This window comes from Saccostrea echinata, unplaced genomic scaffold (genome assembly GCF_033153115.1).
Source record: "Saccostrea echinata isolate AGI-Se365-2 ecotype Australia unplaced genomic scaffold, CSIRO_AGI_Sech_v1 ptg000064l, whole genome shotgun sequence".
Classification (NCBI taxonomy): Eukaryota; Metazoa; Mollusca; class Bivalvia; order Ostreida; family Ostreidae; genus Saccostrea; species Saccostrea echinata.
In genome coordinates this window covers 6,481,198-6,497,074 of record NW_026889813.1, presented here as the reverse complement: position 1 = coordinate 6,497,074, position 15,877 = coordinate 6,481,198, and the positions used below count along the sequence as shown (strand labels likewise).

General features: G+C 31.8%; 1 protein-coding gene across 2 annotated transcripts; it reads right to left on the bottom strand.

The window, feature by feature from the left end:
- Nucleotides 1–5,502: 5,502 nt before the first annotated feature.
- LOC133175745 (uncharacterized) lies at nt 5,503–15,877 on the bottom strand. Of its 2 annotated transcripts, none has more exons than XM_061310853.1 (5): nt 15,737–15,877; nt 7,364–7,551; nt 7,124–7,277; nt 6,295–7,011; nt 5,503–6,181 (listed from the first exon to the last, which is right to left on the bottom strand). In XM_061310853.1, the coding sequence occupies exons 2-5, from the start codon at nt 7,547–7,549 to the stop codon at nt 5,715–5,717; spliced, it is 1,524 nt and encodes a 507-aa protein (XP_061166837.1). In that variant the 5' UTR covers nt 7,550–7,551; nt 15,737–15,877; the 3' UTR covers nt 5,503–5,714. The 2 variants fall into 2 exon arrangements, with proteins under 2 accessions (XP_061166837.1, XP_061166836.1); XM_061310852.1 differs by lacking the exon at nt 15,737–15,877 and adding an exon at nt 8,980–9,407.

The window sequence follows — 15,877 nt, the reverse complement described above, 5'->3', positions numbered from 1 at the left end:
TCTACATGTATACAGTCAAAAATACAAATACTGCCTTGATGTACTGTACTCGGTACTCGAGCACCTAATTCAAATTTAAAATACCTGACTAAAATTTAAAGTTACCTTGATAGGTAAACTTTAGTTTGTTATTGTTATGTTAAAGCAATATGAACTGCATTTTGAGAATTATACTTTGCTGTTAAAATGTGTTGTTATGATAAAACTGTATGTAACTTAAACCTTTATGATCAATTAGACTAAAATAAGGTATTAATTGTTTCATCAGAAAGATTTCTGTGCAATGGAATGTAAATTATAATAGAAGAAATCAGTATTGCACAGGACGACAATAATGTAATTTTGCTTCAATCAAAGCTTAAAATTAGTTCTTCCTTCGCAAATATAAATAATAGAAGTTCATAAACGTCCTTTTTTCTGTCATTGAAATAATGAATTACAATATTGCAACAAACTTTTCCGACATCAAAGTTCTATTGCTATCCTGCTCAATATTAGACAACTTGGATGAGTGATACCAAATCAATGTTACAATGTCTCTACACAATAGCAGCATAGCAGATTTTATCGAGAAAGGCGTCATCCCCAGCCTAAAAAGTACCCGGAGGTAAGCAGTGTGGTCCTTTGCTCTACATAACCCATTGATCCTGCAAAAGGTAAATTAGTCATGAATTTTTGAAATAGTCAGTTCCCTTAACCAAAACCCTCGGGTTCGAAATTTTGCTGTGAAAATGGAAACAGAGCTACTGCAATTTAAAAAAAAAAAACATTAATATTAAGTAGTGAAAGTTTTTAAGAAAAAGGAATAGGACATAAGTTGTCTGTTTCAAAAGTGATAACAAATTGTTAAAAGACAGTCTCTTTTAATCATTTTTAATATTTCCATTGAAATTTCATCATATCTTTTCTTCTAATAAAATATAAGTACAGGTACAAGTGCATGAATGTTCATATTTCTTTTACAGTCCATTCTGCATTTGCTTTTTAAACACTGTTAGACCAGAGACCTGGTTAGACTCTATGCCTGGGTGACCCAGATCTTACATAATGTTTTGGCATGCCATTGTGACCAAGAATCACTGCACGTATACCACTGCACACCTTCTAAGTAGATTACTTTCGTATATGTAAAGGTTCCAAAAGAATCAATCCCACCCCAGGTAACAGGGTTTGTTGTGAAATATTCAGCAGTCTATCAGATAATAAATCATGACTTTGAAAATTCAGTTACCTACTAAATTGTATTGTCGGTAGAAATATAAGAAGAGAGTTAAAGTAATTTGATAGCTAAGAGAAAATGTATGAATCTAACTGATATGAGATCACAGATTGAGTTATTACAATTTTTGATTTGTTCATATAATAATTAATGAATAATTAAGATGCAATAATTTAGCTCTTTTTTTATGGGGAAGAAACTTTCTTTAGACATTAGTTTTGATGAAGTTCTAAACACAAAACTATAGGTGAGAGGGAATCTATATCTTATTATTCGCAATTAATATGAAAATCTGCTTTACATCTTCAACTGCATTGATTGGGAGTTAAAAATATTAAATGCTTAAGCTTCAATATTTAAACCTCAGACATGCATGGCAAAATAGTAGCTCAAATATTGTTATCGAAAATAAAAACCTGACGAAGAAACCCACAAAAAGAATATTCTGTACAAAAGAATAAGCATTTGTAATAATCTCACCTTATTTTCCATTACATCGCAAAAGGGTGGAGCGTCTATCCTAAGATCAGTAATAGGATATAGGGTCTCAAAAATTAATCATCTCCTACTGAACAAATAGCTTTTAGTACGACTAGAATCAGATAAGATTGTTTGTAAGGCATTTAGTCTTTTTTTCCTCCGAAAAGGGAAAGAAAACAGATAAAATTGAGATGCCATATTTCATGGTTTGTTTAAAATTATAGATCTGGAAGTTCAGGGGTCTGTGCTTTATGTTCTGCTCACAAATTTGAATTGATTATATTTTTATGAGATCGATCACTGTTCGCTATCCTCACCTTGTCACCTTTATATATGATTCTCGATTCACCATGTATATTTCAACGAATAATTTAATTTGTGTGTTGTGTTCAAATATCAAATCATTATTAATATTAATACTTAATGCATGCGTTATTTGCTTAGTTAGAAACGTCAAAACATTGATCTCAAAAGCTCAAAAATCCTCTCTTCATCGGTGTGACACAGCTTAAAATTTATTATATGATTGATATTTTTTGAAAGACTGATGATATCTGTTATCTATGAAAGCATATTTAATTCACAGTTGATCATCAAATCAAAACCACCACGTCCTAACGTTCATTTTCCCTTTTAACAAAATTACTCGTGTTTAAAGAAATTAATTCTTCACATCATAGAGTTCTACATTCTTTAGTACTATCGCTTTATGCTTCAGATGATACATCTTTAATTAACGGTTTAAATGAATATTGAATGTATTCTGAATTTCCTCTCTTTTATCTTTCGGCTTTATACGATTTTTTTTTTTTTTTTTGTAAATACAAAAGAATTGAAATAAAATACATGTAGTTCATGTGATGTAATCTATTGAGTACATGGACTGATGTAAACCTTATATCGTCTTTGTTTGTAAGGCTCATTATCATACATGTAACTGTATTTTAGAAGAACCTGGTTTTAATTCCACGTCTGGAAATCCAACTTATACTCGCAATTTACTTTCTAAAGATGAAATTCTTCAAGATCACATTTCAGTGTTTTATACTTTTAACATTCCAGTCAACCAAGGTGAGTTCAATCTACCATACCTTTACTGGATTCCTAAACTTCATAAATATCCTTACAGACAGAGATACATTGCAGGGTCCAGAAAATGTTCTACCAAGCCCCTGTCTTTAATTTACTCCTTACAAAAACATTGATTGCTGTAAAGGAGAAACATCAGATGTACTGTGCTACAGCATATTCTAGAAGTGGTGTAAATTAGATGTGGATTCTCAGTTAAAATCTCCAAAGAACTTACAGAAATTTAAAATCCCCAAATTTTTCAAAAGTCAGTCACATCAAGACTTATGAGTTTTCTACACTTTATGCAGCCATCCTCACGACAAATTAAAAACTAGGCTTTTTGATATTATAGACAACTGCTTCTTCAATAAATATGGAAGTGGAAGTCGAAAATTTTGGTATCTTGTGATTGGTCATCTACAAAATTACTTTGTTAAAATTCACCCTGATTCACAAATAAGTATTCTGAAGTTGATATTAAAAGGATGTTGTAATTCCTCATTGACAACATTGATATAGTCTTCGGAGACCAAGACTTCCAACAAACTGTTGGAATTTCGATGGGTTCTAATTGTGTTCCGATCTGTTTTTAAATTCCTATGAAGCAGAATTTATTCAAAATGTGGCCTTTAACTCGACATTTAGATATATCGACGACGTATTATTTATTAACATTAGTTACTTCCATTCATATGTCGACTCGATATATATATCCCTGTGAACTTGAAATAAAAGACACTACAGAGTCTACCACATCCGTTTCATATTTGGGTGTTTTATGAACTATAGACGATAAAGGCAAACTAACAACTAAATTGACCGATAAACGAGATGCCTTCAGCTTTTCCATCGTCAACTTTTCTTATTTATGTAGTAATATCCCAATATTACCTGCCTGTGGTGTTTACATCTCCCAACTTTTCCGATACTCACGAGCATGCTCCGAGTACGATCAATTTTTAAACAGATACCCAGGTACATGCTACTGACAGCTAAGTTGATGTTACAAGGATTTCGACAACCCCGTTATTAGTCAGCATTTCGTAAATTCTATGGTCTTTATAATGACCTTGTTAGCAAATATAACCTGTCATTGGGTCATATGTTGGCTGGTGTGTTTCACAACAAATTGTTTTTTTATACTGAATATTCCATCTATCTGATCTATACATAGGTCTCAAGGCGGGTGTGACCAGTCAACATGGGATGCTTACTCCTCTTAGGCATCTGATCCCACCTCTGGAATTTCTAAGGGTCCGTGTTTTATGCACTTTTCACATATTTGTACTGTTAATAGTTTTTATATATCGATCACTGTTTGTTATCTTCATCTTTCTCATTCATAACAAAATTTTAGTTTGAAATAAAGATTTGACATTTTTCCATCAATTTTCCCCGGGTGTTGGAGACTTAATGTTTAGGACAGGTAAAGAAAATAATTTAAAAGTATCTGCAGTCGCTGTCTTAAAAATCAGTTTTAAAAAAGTTTTCATACCGTTTTTCATATTACAGACTCTATACTTAACTCCAGGCAAATTTTCACATTGTACTGTAATATCGCATTGTATTCATACCTTTCGTAAAAAAAACCCCCAACAATTTAAATGCCTTAGTATTAGAATTATGCAATTTACCCCTGATATTGCTCAAACAATGCTATTCATGAATATATTTCATTAAACACTTTTTTTAACTTTAAAGTAGTTCACACTAAATTTGATATTAAAAATCTTGTAGAACTATTCAGAAGAATAAAGCCAGTGCTGATGATAATTTGTGAAATTTCTTTTTTATATACATGTATATCTAATTTAGAAAAGAATGCATGTACATGTAACTGCTGTCCCACTTCTTCTTCATTTTAATCTTAGCTTCTTCTCGAGTTTCCAATGTGTTATTGAATACATTTTTTACTAACTTATGTTTTATGTAATAATATAAGCTGTATTGCTTTACTAGTTTTTTCACAATAGGGGTATCATATAATGCAAAAAAGTTGTAGCATTATCTAACTTATAATGATTTAAAAGGCATGGAAATCATGTTTCTTTGTCGGTAGATATTTTTCTATAAAAGCCATGAGATTATTTCCTAATATTTCGCAATTTGATGTAGATAGTTGAAAGAAGGTGACTTACGCACGAAAAAAACCTTAATCGTGAGAAATTCCTTTTTCAAATATCTCGTACGATACAATGGCATGTTGTTTATCAATTTTTTTTTTTAAATGTGCAATACTTTAAAATACCCACGGAGAAACTTACATTGAAGCCTGCTAATTTGGTAAAAATCGCATCTTATGTTACCAGTGAAGATATTATTTTAGAAGAGACGATTTTCATTTTGAATTGTATCAATTAAGACAAGTAGAGACAAATTTAATTAACATCAAAATGAACTTCATCGAGTCTTTGCCTTAATTCACAAACCGGCATTTGACGAACAGTAATAACCGTTTTGAGAACAACTTAATACACTGAAAAGAACCGATATCAGAGCATAAAAAATTCTCTAAAATGGATTGTACATTTTGCAATCAAAGTCAAGCAAGCTACTGAAATATTCAAGGTACACTCATTTTCCTATGCAAAGGCTTAAAGCACTTCAAATGTTGACATAATTGAAAATTCAGAATGAGTGAAAAATATTTTTTTTCAATTTTAATCAATACATAAATCAATATACAAATGTACATTTAAAAACATTAAAACATAGATTAATAGAGTACGTATTTCAAGAAAGATCCACTGTGACAAAATTATTTGAATTATGTGAATAAACACTTACATTCTTTGTGTATTTACATATCTACATGTATATGTTGAGTGAAATAAACAGATGTATGAGATTTATCAAATAATAAATGTCAATACATTGTTCAAATTCATTGGTATATTCACACAAGGACGAGGAACTATTCTTTTAACGTTCCCCAAAAATAAAATCACTGTTTTTGCAGGAATGCTGTTAAATGCCCAAAAGTCTCTGGAAACACGTACCTTATGGTTGATCTTAAAAATTCCGGAATATGCCCAAGTTTTGCACCGGAGTTGCGGAAAAGTACTGGTAGAAAACGTTTGTTCATACTGTTATTTTGAATAAATTCACTTCGAGCTCTATCAAAAATGTATCTTGTGTGAAATTTGTTATCACTTGCATGAGCCTCTGTCGAATTGTCCACACCAATATATTTGAAATACTTGGGCGATATGCAAAAAATCACGAAAACCGCTCTTGTGAAGCATTGGTCTAACCATTCATTCACGTTAATATTTTGTTCTGTAAACAAAGACTCCATCATATCACATTTAACCTCAAAACCTGCTTCTTGAAGTTTGGTACACATGGTTAGGACTTCCTTGATATGATGTTTAGAATCATCTGCCAGAGATACAAACACTGTCTTAGGTCCTGAAAAAAATGAAAATTTAATTATTCATAGAGTCTTATAACTAAATGCCTTACCAACCAGTCATTATTTCACTGAGAGAGAGAGAGAGAGAGAGAGAGAGAGAGAGATTTACCTATGTGGATAACAGGACTTCTATAACATGTGCAGGCGTCTGGAATATTGGGAATGTCACCGTCGCTTTCACAGTCCTTCTTTGGTGGACTTTTTTTGTTGAAAACCGGATGTGAATGTCTCCGTGCTGGGTCTGTATTCAATTGATCTGAACCAACAGGCATTGACTGGACACGCCTTGCTGGAACATTCGTCTTTTGTCTTTGGATATTTTCACTGTGTATTCTCCTTTCAGATAATACAACACTTTCCTCAAATTCCTCATCCTCCCCTTCATAATCACTTGGAGGAATGGGGTCAAAGTCTGCGGGTGGCATAAATTCAGTGCCATTGCCAAACAGATTCATTGAAAAGGTATTCATTTCATACTCCATTACAGGTGTTTTCACTTCATCATTTTGAATTTCACTAAAGTTTGAATTATTTGAGAAGCTTCTGCCACTTCTAAAATTATTATGATGAGATGGCATCTGATTTCTGTTAACAGAATTAGACTGTTTGCGCTTATGATTATATTGTTTTGGTCCATTGTGAGCACAGTCTTTAATACCACAATTATGTCTTGGATGCCTTGCATTTTGAAATGTGCGATCAGTTACAGGTAAGGAAAATGCTCCATTATCTGAGCACTCATAACAATTGCAATCATTTTGTGACCAATTGTCAGGGGTAAGCACAAGTCCTGGCTTCTCTTCTCTTTTATACCGTCGAGTAATTTCTATAATAAAGTTAAAAATACAGTATTTTAACCCATTGTAAGTCATATTATCAATTTCCTGGTATATATGATTGATATTTTTGTAACAGCATCAGCAACCTTATCTACTGACCTCCTAAATACTTCACCAATATATCATCTGCACGGGTTTCGAGGGAACAGATCGCCATTTGTAAAATTCGAAGATTTGCATCCTTGTATTTAGCGAGGTCTTGGATAAACTTTACTGTTGGACTTTCTCCAGATGCACAGCGAGATCGCAATATCTGAAATCAAATAAGCTTTATGAAGAAAAAAAGAAATAACTGGCATGTGATGAATTTGTTCAGATATCGAAGTCAGTTAAACTTACCGATACTTTATTGTGATCGACTTTGATTGTGTAGTCACTAAGTGTGTAGATTGCCTCGGCTAATCCTTCCAGTGTCCTTTGACCATCTACAGATGGCGAATCAAAGACCTCTGCAAGCTCATTCAAGGCGTTATATGGTATGCAATGTAAAGGATAAGGGGGCAAATCGTTCAGTCTCCTGGCCATTCCTATAAAAAAGAGCAGTCTTCTTTGAATATTTCGAAATGCAACAAACATTAAACTAAATGCTTTCATAACACTAAAATTTGCATGTAAATGTTTTGTTTCTAAATGTACTATAAACTAAATACTTTCATAACACTAACTTGCGTGTAAATGCTTATTTTTAAATGTACGCTCCTGCACACCTAGGTGACTTGTGAAGATTCTATAATAGTTATTCTAATATTTATAAAAATATACATGTATCAAATTGGGCGTAAAATGCTCTGTTGAGCATGTGACCCTTTGGACTGTAAATAATGTAAGTATTCAATTTAATGCCTTCATTACCAATCTGAAATTAAAGAATTTTATGATCAGAAATTATTTTTAAAAGGAGTTTTAGAAAGATAGTTTTTGTGTTAAAAAAGTTTTTGATTTTTCCGTCCCCAAACGACCTCCTAGATGAAAATTCCTATACCTTATCGCTCTACAGGACACCATCAATCAGATTCAAAAGATGAATCAATTGAAGACAGTGTTAAATTTAAGAAGAGTTTATGGTAGCAGGTTTTTTGTAGAATAAAGCTCAATATCTGGGCTCCCAATAGATCTCCCGGAAAAAAATGAAAATTCTGAAATTTTATTGCACATATACAGGGCACCATCAATCGTTTTCCAAAAGATTATTTTTCTTCTGCACAAAATGTAGGGGGGGGGGGGGTGTTAAGAAACAGGTTTTTTAAAGAAAAAAAGTGATTTTTCCACTCCCTTCGGCTACAGTTACAAAACTGAAAATTCAAAATCCTTATTGAATGTCTAAACGGCACCAAAATTATATTCTGAAGGATGATTTGGCTACTGTGTACAATGTAAAAGGAAATGTGGGAATCGGGTTTTTGTAGGCAAACGTCGTTTTACACTCCCCCTCCCTCAATATGGTCTAAAGATAAAAATGAAAACTCTAAAATCTTAATTCATATGTACAGGACGTACACCAACAATCATAGTCAAAAAGATGAATTAGCTACTTCTTAGAATATAAGAGGAGTTAAAGGAAGAAAAAATATGACGGACAAATGGACTAGGATAACATTATTAGGAATAACTGAACGCTTTTGGAAAGTGTGGGTAAAAATTAAAATCGCTGAAAGTATATATGAGAGCCAATGTAGACCAAAAATACATGTAACTAGAAGGACGTGAACAAACATCAATAAAGAGAAATTACTGAATTTTACAATATTTTTTCACACTAACCAAAGTGAAAAATCTTAAGCGCATACTTAAGACTTTCCTGCTGAAAAGATGTTCGCCATAACAGTTTCAAATGACAGAAACTACTTTTTGTCATTTATTTTTACAAATTATTTCTTCGTTTCAGGACTAATATTCTGATATGATTGCAGCGGTCTGTCAAAGTTGTTCATAAACATATATGCATTTGTAAGTACCTTTAGATGAAATAACCTCTTCTTCGGGTTCACTTTGTAGAAAATCAGTTGTCATATTTAAATCCGCACAGTAATAACACACACTTACATAAATATATTATGAAAAACAAATAGCTGTAAAACACTGCCAGTCCTATATAATATTTTCTTTTTTATAACATGAAATCCTTCAAAATCGTGACATAAAACATCTTTATTTTCACAACAGTACTTGTTTCCTATTGTATATGTTCAGACTAACAGGGAATATCCAGAGAATATCCCAGAAATGGCATGATGACCATAAAAAAGGCCTTCCGCAAAAATATTTCTGTTTTGGCTTTTACTGTAATTGTCAATAAACCAGGATACAAACACAACAAATAATCCAAACTCCATAACGATCCACGATTGTATGTTAAAGAGTCGGGCTAGAGGTATTGTCCCTCGCTATCTCTCTACCTGTTCACATTCGTGACCGTTTTATGATAACATTACGTGAGTCAGTCTAGAAACGAGGATATCGTATACAAATTCGGTTTTATATTACTGAATATTTTTATAGTTTTATAACCATATGTTTATGTTTATTAGACTAAGGTTACGATTGTGTGAAACCGGTGGTAAGATTTGGTGACAACTCAAAACATTTTATTTAAAAAAATGTAGAGATAACTATTGTAAATACTGAGATAACCATTTTAAGTGCACATGGTTGGGAAAGTAGGACACTATACAAAGTATTGTTGATAAGTTGTTGTTTACTTAATCTCCTTTTACAACTGTGTCGCTTAAAAATTCAGACATGAGGCATGATTTGCACGTATGGTGTTTAAAGTCCAACATATAAAGGAAATATCAATATGAATACTGACTCATTATAGCTCTCATCAATACAAACTTGTTTTCAAAAGATAAAATACAATGTTGAAAACACCAGCCATATATTAAGAAATATTTACTTTAATGTGTTTTTAAATTGATTTTTAAATATATGAACATTTCGTCCCCTACAGTGACTATTACTAGTAAATAATTATTCCAATGTAGGGAGAGGGTTGATAAACATTATTATACAAATCCCTAGACCACTACACATTAGTTGGAAATTATGGTAGCATTATCCACCTATTTATGTTCACCTTTGGGGTTTACGATTGACGTACTTCGACCAGGAACTCTGCATTTATGGAATTACTTCTTTGTAATAAACATTTAAAAATTGTGAGTTGGGAAAAATTAATATCTAAGCACTGCATTGCAAAAATTTATATGAATAATGTTTCTTCATATTGCTTACACATTTAATGAAATGATTTCAAGCACAATTGAATTCAGTCTTTTATAGGGTCAGCATAATTTCCCCCTCTATTTTCTAATTATTCAATAACAAACTTTTTTTTTTAATAACAGCACATATTTTTTGATCACTAATAAGAGTATGTCATAAATATACCGCCTATTTTTATGAATGAAATGATAAGAAGCCGATACGTATCCAATATAGTCTACACAGTTGTTCAACCATGCAAAAGCGCCTTACACTTTATAACCCCGGGTATTCCAAAGAAAATTCCCCTTATGTAAATTCCCAGTTACATGTATAGTGGTGTCAAAACGACTGGGACATATCTTTTTGATATACCCATAAACGAATTTTTAAATCTGAAATTATAAAATGTTTGAGTTCAATTTATTACAATTCAAAGCAATTCAGTTGTTGTATGGAAGTCATATTTCAGCCTGCTCTCAACATGCTCAACATACAATTCTATTTTTATATTTGAATTCGTGGAAATAAAGAATTTACCTTTAATCATTTTTTGAGCACGTGATCACTTCATACCTCATAAGACATGTCTTCGGATAAGGTTTCGAATGATCAATTTTGGGGACGTAAATTTGTCTACTCTGATTTGAAACATATAATGCATTGCTCTTTCCAAATAAAAAAAAAATATATAAATCAAGAGTCTTTTTGCACTTGCGTGCATCTTAATTCGTTCAAGGGGACTATGATATATAATCTCCGAGTTCTACAATTATTAAATAGACGAGTGTGCATGTAAATCTTGTGGATAAATAGATCAACATCCAAAGTGAGTCTGTTTACAGTCTGAATTTGAGAAAGGAAATTAATTACTTTCACGAATTCTGTTGCTCTCCCAAACCAGTTTTTTCACAGTTCCCTAGATATGCTTTTCAAAAGAGTTGTTTACATATGTACCAACGGCAATGAAGGCAAAAATTTAGGTTCTACAACTGCACTCCTTCATGCACTTATCTCGTAAATAATATTTTTTGACCAATAAATAGAATTCTTTACATACCAAAAGATACCACTATCAAATTCAAGAATAATATCAAAAGGTACACTTCTATATGAATAGGGATTTGACCTGTGGGTCCCGGATTGGTTTTTTCTTTACAAAAAGCTCTTCGATTTCCGTTCCGGTGAATGACTTCAGGCTAAATGCATATAATAATTTGTTTTTCATAAACTTTTATTTCAGTAAGAAGAGGAGCCCTTTCATAGATATTGACCATGTAGCATGATATTGTCAATGTATTCTGAGTTTATTATCTCGAAATGTAATAATTGATACATGTATATTTTTCTTTTCTTCTTATGTAATGGTAATGTCTACAGTCTTAATTCTGTTCTTGATGTGTATTTATTTTACAACTCATTTCCGTAGATATGATGAAAACATGCCAATAATATATGCAAATTATATAAATGAAATCCAGGGGAGTGTAGTTACTGATATGTAGCCCTACTGTTTCAAAACCTAAGGTCTGAGTTTAGAACATTCATAACATACAAAATACATGCATGTCATTCTAAATTAGTAAGCTCAAATAATACAAGCAATGCGTAACATATTAACTCTGACAAGCACTAGTAGCACAAACGGAATTAAAGCAATGTGATTAAATTCTAAGGAATGCATACAACTGAAATTCATAGCAGCTCATTGCAGCCCAGAATACATGTACTTGTATCGAGTAACACAGAGTGAGTTATTCTTGTCCTCGAAGAAAGTGTGCTATGTTGAGGTATAATTCCGCTTGACTGTGTTTAAGATATACTGGAATGTTACGATTTGCTCTCTCTTTAGTGTCTTTTATATCAAGAATGAACATACATAAAAGATAAATATTTGAAGAAAAATACACAAGCCTATCAAAAAATTTTAAAAAGTCTTTGAAAAACTATAAAAATGTGGCACCAGGTGGATTCAAACCGACGACTTTAAAAAAAGTACCTGAGGTGTGAATAGTCAATTATATATTGAATATATATATATTGACTATATAGCGGTTATATCAATTGAGCTATTATTACTATAATAATATACTGTATAAATTTGAATTAGTAGGTCAAATTAGTTTCCTTTTTTGTAGGTTTTTTTTGGTGAATTTCAACCCTAGTTCTAATTAGTTTCCTTTTTTGTATTTTTTTTTTTTTTTTTTTTTTTTTTTTGGATGAATTTCAACGGTAGGGCAGGGGTGCTCCTAATAAAATCTAATCTTAAATTATTCCTTACATCACAACCTATCAAAATATCATAATTTTATTTAGGGGCAGACCTGCCCTGAAGGACTTCTACGCCAAAAGTCATGCAAAAATCGGCGTTTTAACGGACAAATGCTGTTTTTGCCAACTTTGGAGGCTTATTCTAAAGTTGTAAATAATAAATTTTAGGTGCAAAATACAAATTTGAAAAATTTAGAAATATATACGATAGAAAACAACTAAAGAATAATGATTTTTAAATGTGACTTTTTCCGGGAAATTGTTCTCTCCTATAGTCAATTATTTTGAAATTGTGAATATATCCTTTATTTACAAAAAAGTATCCCTGATTTTCATAATTCAAAGTTTATGAAAGAAAAAAAAAGATATTGGTATCTTTTTCATACATAACAATTACATAAATTTGATGATATATCACATTAAAAAAGTGTTTAAAAACATTGATTCTCTAAACTGTTCTACATTACAAAAAATGTGTTTGTGCAACAAACATTTAGAGGGGGCCAGGGGGCCCAGGCCCCCTTTCGTGACCCAAAATTTAGTAAAGATGAATAAATCCTTTTAGCCTGAACCCACTGGGGTCCTTAAGGCAGTTCTCAGATCTATTGGGCCCCATTTTCAAGAATCCTGGATCCGCCACTGAAGTCCACGAGCAAGTCCCAGTTATGGTGTTAACAAAGTTGACCTTTCGAACAAATGATCTTGAGTCAGGGCCTTGACATCCTTTAATATAATATTCCTTAGTGCGAAGTGCGAGCTCTTAAAGTTTTCCACCTGTAAAAATTATGGCAGGGACAATGTGACCTTTTATCATTTGACCTTTGGTCAGGGAAATGACAAATGGTCTAGTCATAAGTTAATTGTGCTTTTTTGCAAATACAAAGTTCTTCAAATGTTGCGGGCTATTTGTAAAGAGAATAAACAATTTGCCTCTTCAAGCTATCATATTTGGTTTTGGGAGCATATATATGCTCAAATGCATAGAATAATGAGGTTATAGGGAATAATGTAGTAAATGCAATTGGCACCTTAAAAATGCCATTAGCTCAGAATCAGAAAACAGAGGTATGTATCAACCGTAATATGAATCCACTTTTATGACTTCTTTTTTTAAATCAACAGGAAATAGTTTCCCTCAAGTGAAACAAAGATATTTCAGTGTTCTATGCCATGTCCTTGTGTTTTGTTTTGTTGTTTTATAAACAAATAAGTGAGACAATAGAAACTTTCAAAAACTTTTCTCCCAGTAACAATATGTATGTTCTGTGAAAATGTTTTTCAATTTTTGACCGAATAAGACTATAGCCATGCCGTAAACATCGGATTGAACGATATAAATTATAACCGGAAGTTGTGAAGAGTATAAAAGGTTCAGATCGCTTATGTATTAAATGTTCTAACTCAGTATAATCACTTTACAGAAATTGTTAGCCATAGAATGAAACCTTGCTCAATCTTAAGTATTTAACATTATATAAATAAAATGTAGTGAGCATTATTTACCACAAAGTATTTATAAACGTTCCTAAAAAAAAATCGTCTGACGTAAGCAAGTTAATTCATGGACTACTAATTTAGTTAAACAGTTAAATCAGTAATCAAAGTTAAATCCATTACTATCAGACAATTACTCTTGCTTTGTTACATATATCTAATTATATAAACAGAGTCTGTGTTTTTCAAAATCAAAGATTGTTTAAAGAACTAATGAAAAAGCATGTGACTGTTGTTTGATAAAAGGCTTAACATATATGATTGACATCCACAAGTCTTTAGATTCCTCTTTCGTATTTATAAAGAAAATGAACAATTTTCATTCATAAGTACCAATTAACACAATTAATTGTTCTTTCTTCCGCAAGTAATTGAGATGGGATGTAGTCAGAATTCTCAAAGCCAATAAGGATCAACTGGTTAATGTGACAAAGAATTCAACAATTCATTGCTGACTAGTATCATCCCTACTGTTATGCTTGGCATGACACATACTACCATAGATAATTATTTTTTTTTATCGAGAATGGATCGCTTGATTCTGTCACATATGCAACCAAGGTGTACTTGATAATTTGATACAAAGAAGTAAGTGTGTTTGAACATCCTGCGCTCTGACCTCAATATGGTGCAAAACATAAACTATTGAATTTAATGGGAAAGGCCTTATGGAATTCCCATGACTGAAGATAGAATACTTATCCAACATTCCTAGACCAAATCTAGTACAGTCTGCATGAGGTCAATACGTTTATTATGATATAGATAGTCAACCTGGTTAGAAATGTTTTAATCAATAAAAAATGTGGCTTATATTTGTGTAAAAAGAAAGTTTTGATTAAAACACAGCTTTACAAAAACAAACAAACAAACAAACAAAAAAACCAAACAAACAAACAAAAAACAAAAAAAAAATCTCATTTCATTCAAGTTTTGCTACTCACTGGTTGAATGAAAGTTTTTCCTGTAGGCATATAGCTTAACATTTTAAAGTCATTTTTAATTTATTGTCGATGTTTAATGTTGATTCAATAATATGATACTTAACGCACTATAATTTCTCTCTTTGCATAACATGAATTGTAATTATATATTCTATTATTTAAGTCTTGACATTTTATATTCTTTTCTTTCAATTATGAAAAAATATAAATATAAAACCTAAACCGAACTATTGAGGTTGTCTTTTCAGTTCGGAAATGGGTCCTGCTTACATTGCAAAATATATAATGTGTATGCTTAATTTGCATTTCATTTACATTTTATCAATACGTACATTCAAAACTGTCTGACAGCTTTCTTCTAGGTAACCTTATCACAGGTATTATCTGACAACAGGACGAATATCTATTTGTATTTCAAAACGTTCCGTGGCAACGTTTTAAAACACCGAAAAGTGAAAAATTTAACATCAATTATGTCTTTTAAGAAGACCCCCAATTTCAATAAGACAAGGACATATTTGTTGACCTAGATATTCTAAAATGATTTTTATCAGCAAAAAGACTAAAATGAAAAAGACATTCTCTATCACTGAAGTCCTTAAAGATACATAAAGATACATAAAAATTTAATTAACGTTAAAACTGCATGCTTCTTCTAATAAAACAGACAGTGCAGTTTCTCAGAATTGCGAAATAGCTGTTTAAAGTTCTTCATGCGTACCTGTGTTTAAAAGCCAGTTACCTCCTGAAATGGCCGACACAACAAAACTACCAAACTTGTTCAAAGTTTTGCGCTTACCTTTGTTTGATTATATGCAGCCCTCTATCCGTTGAAATAATTTTTAATCCCCAAAGAGACTCTTCTTAAGAAATACAATTTTCCCGTAAAACAATTTCAGTCATGTTTAACGCTCTGTATAGCTACATTTTAAAGCCGTTT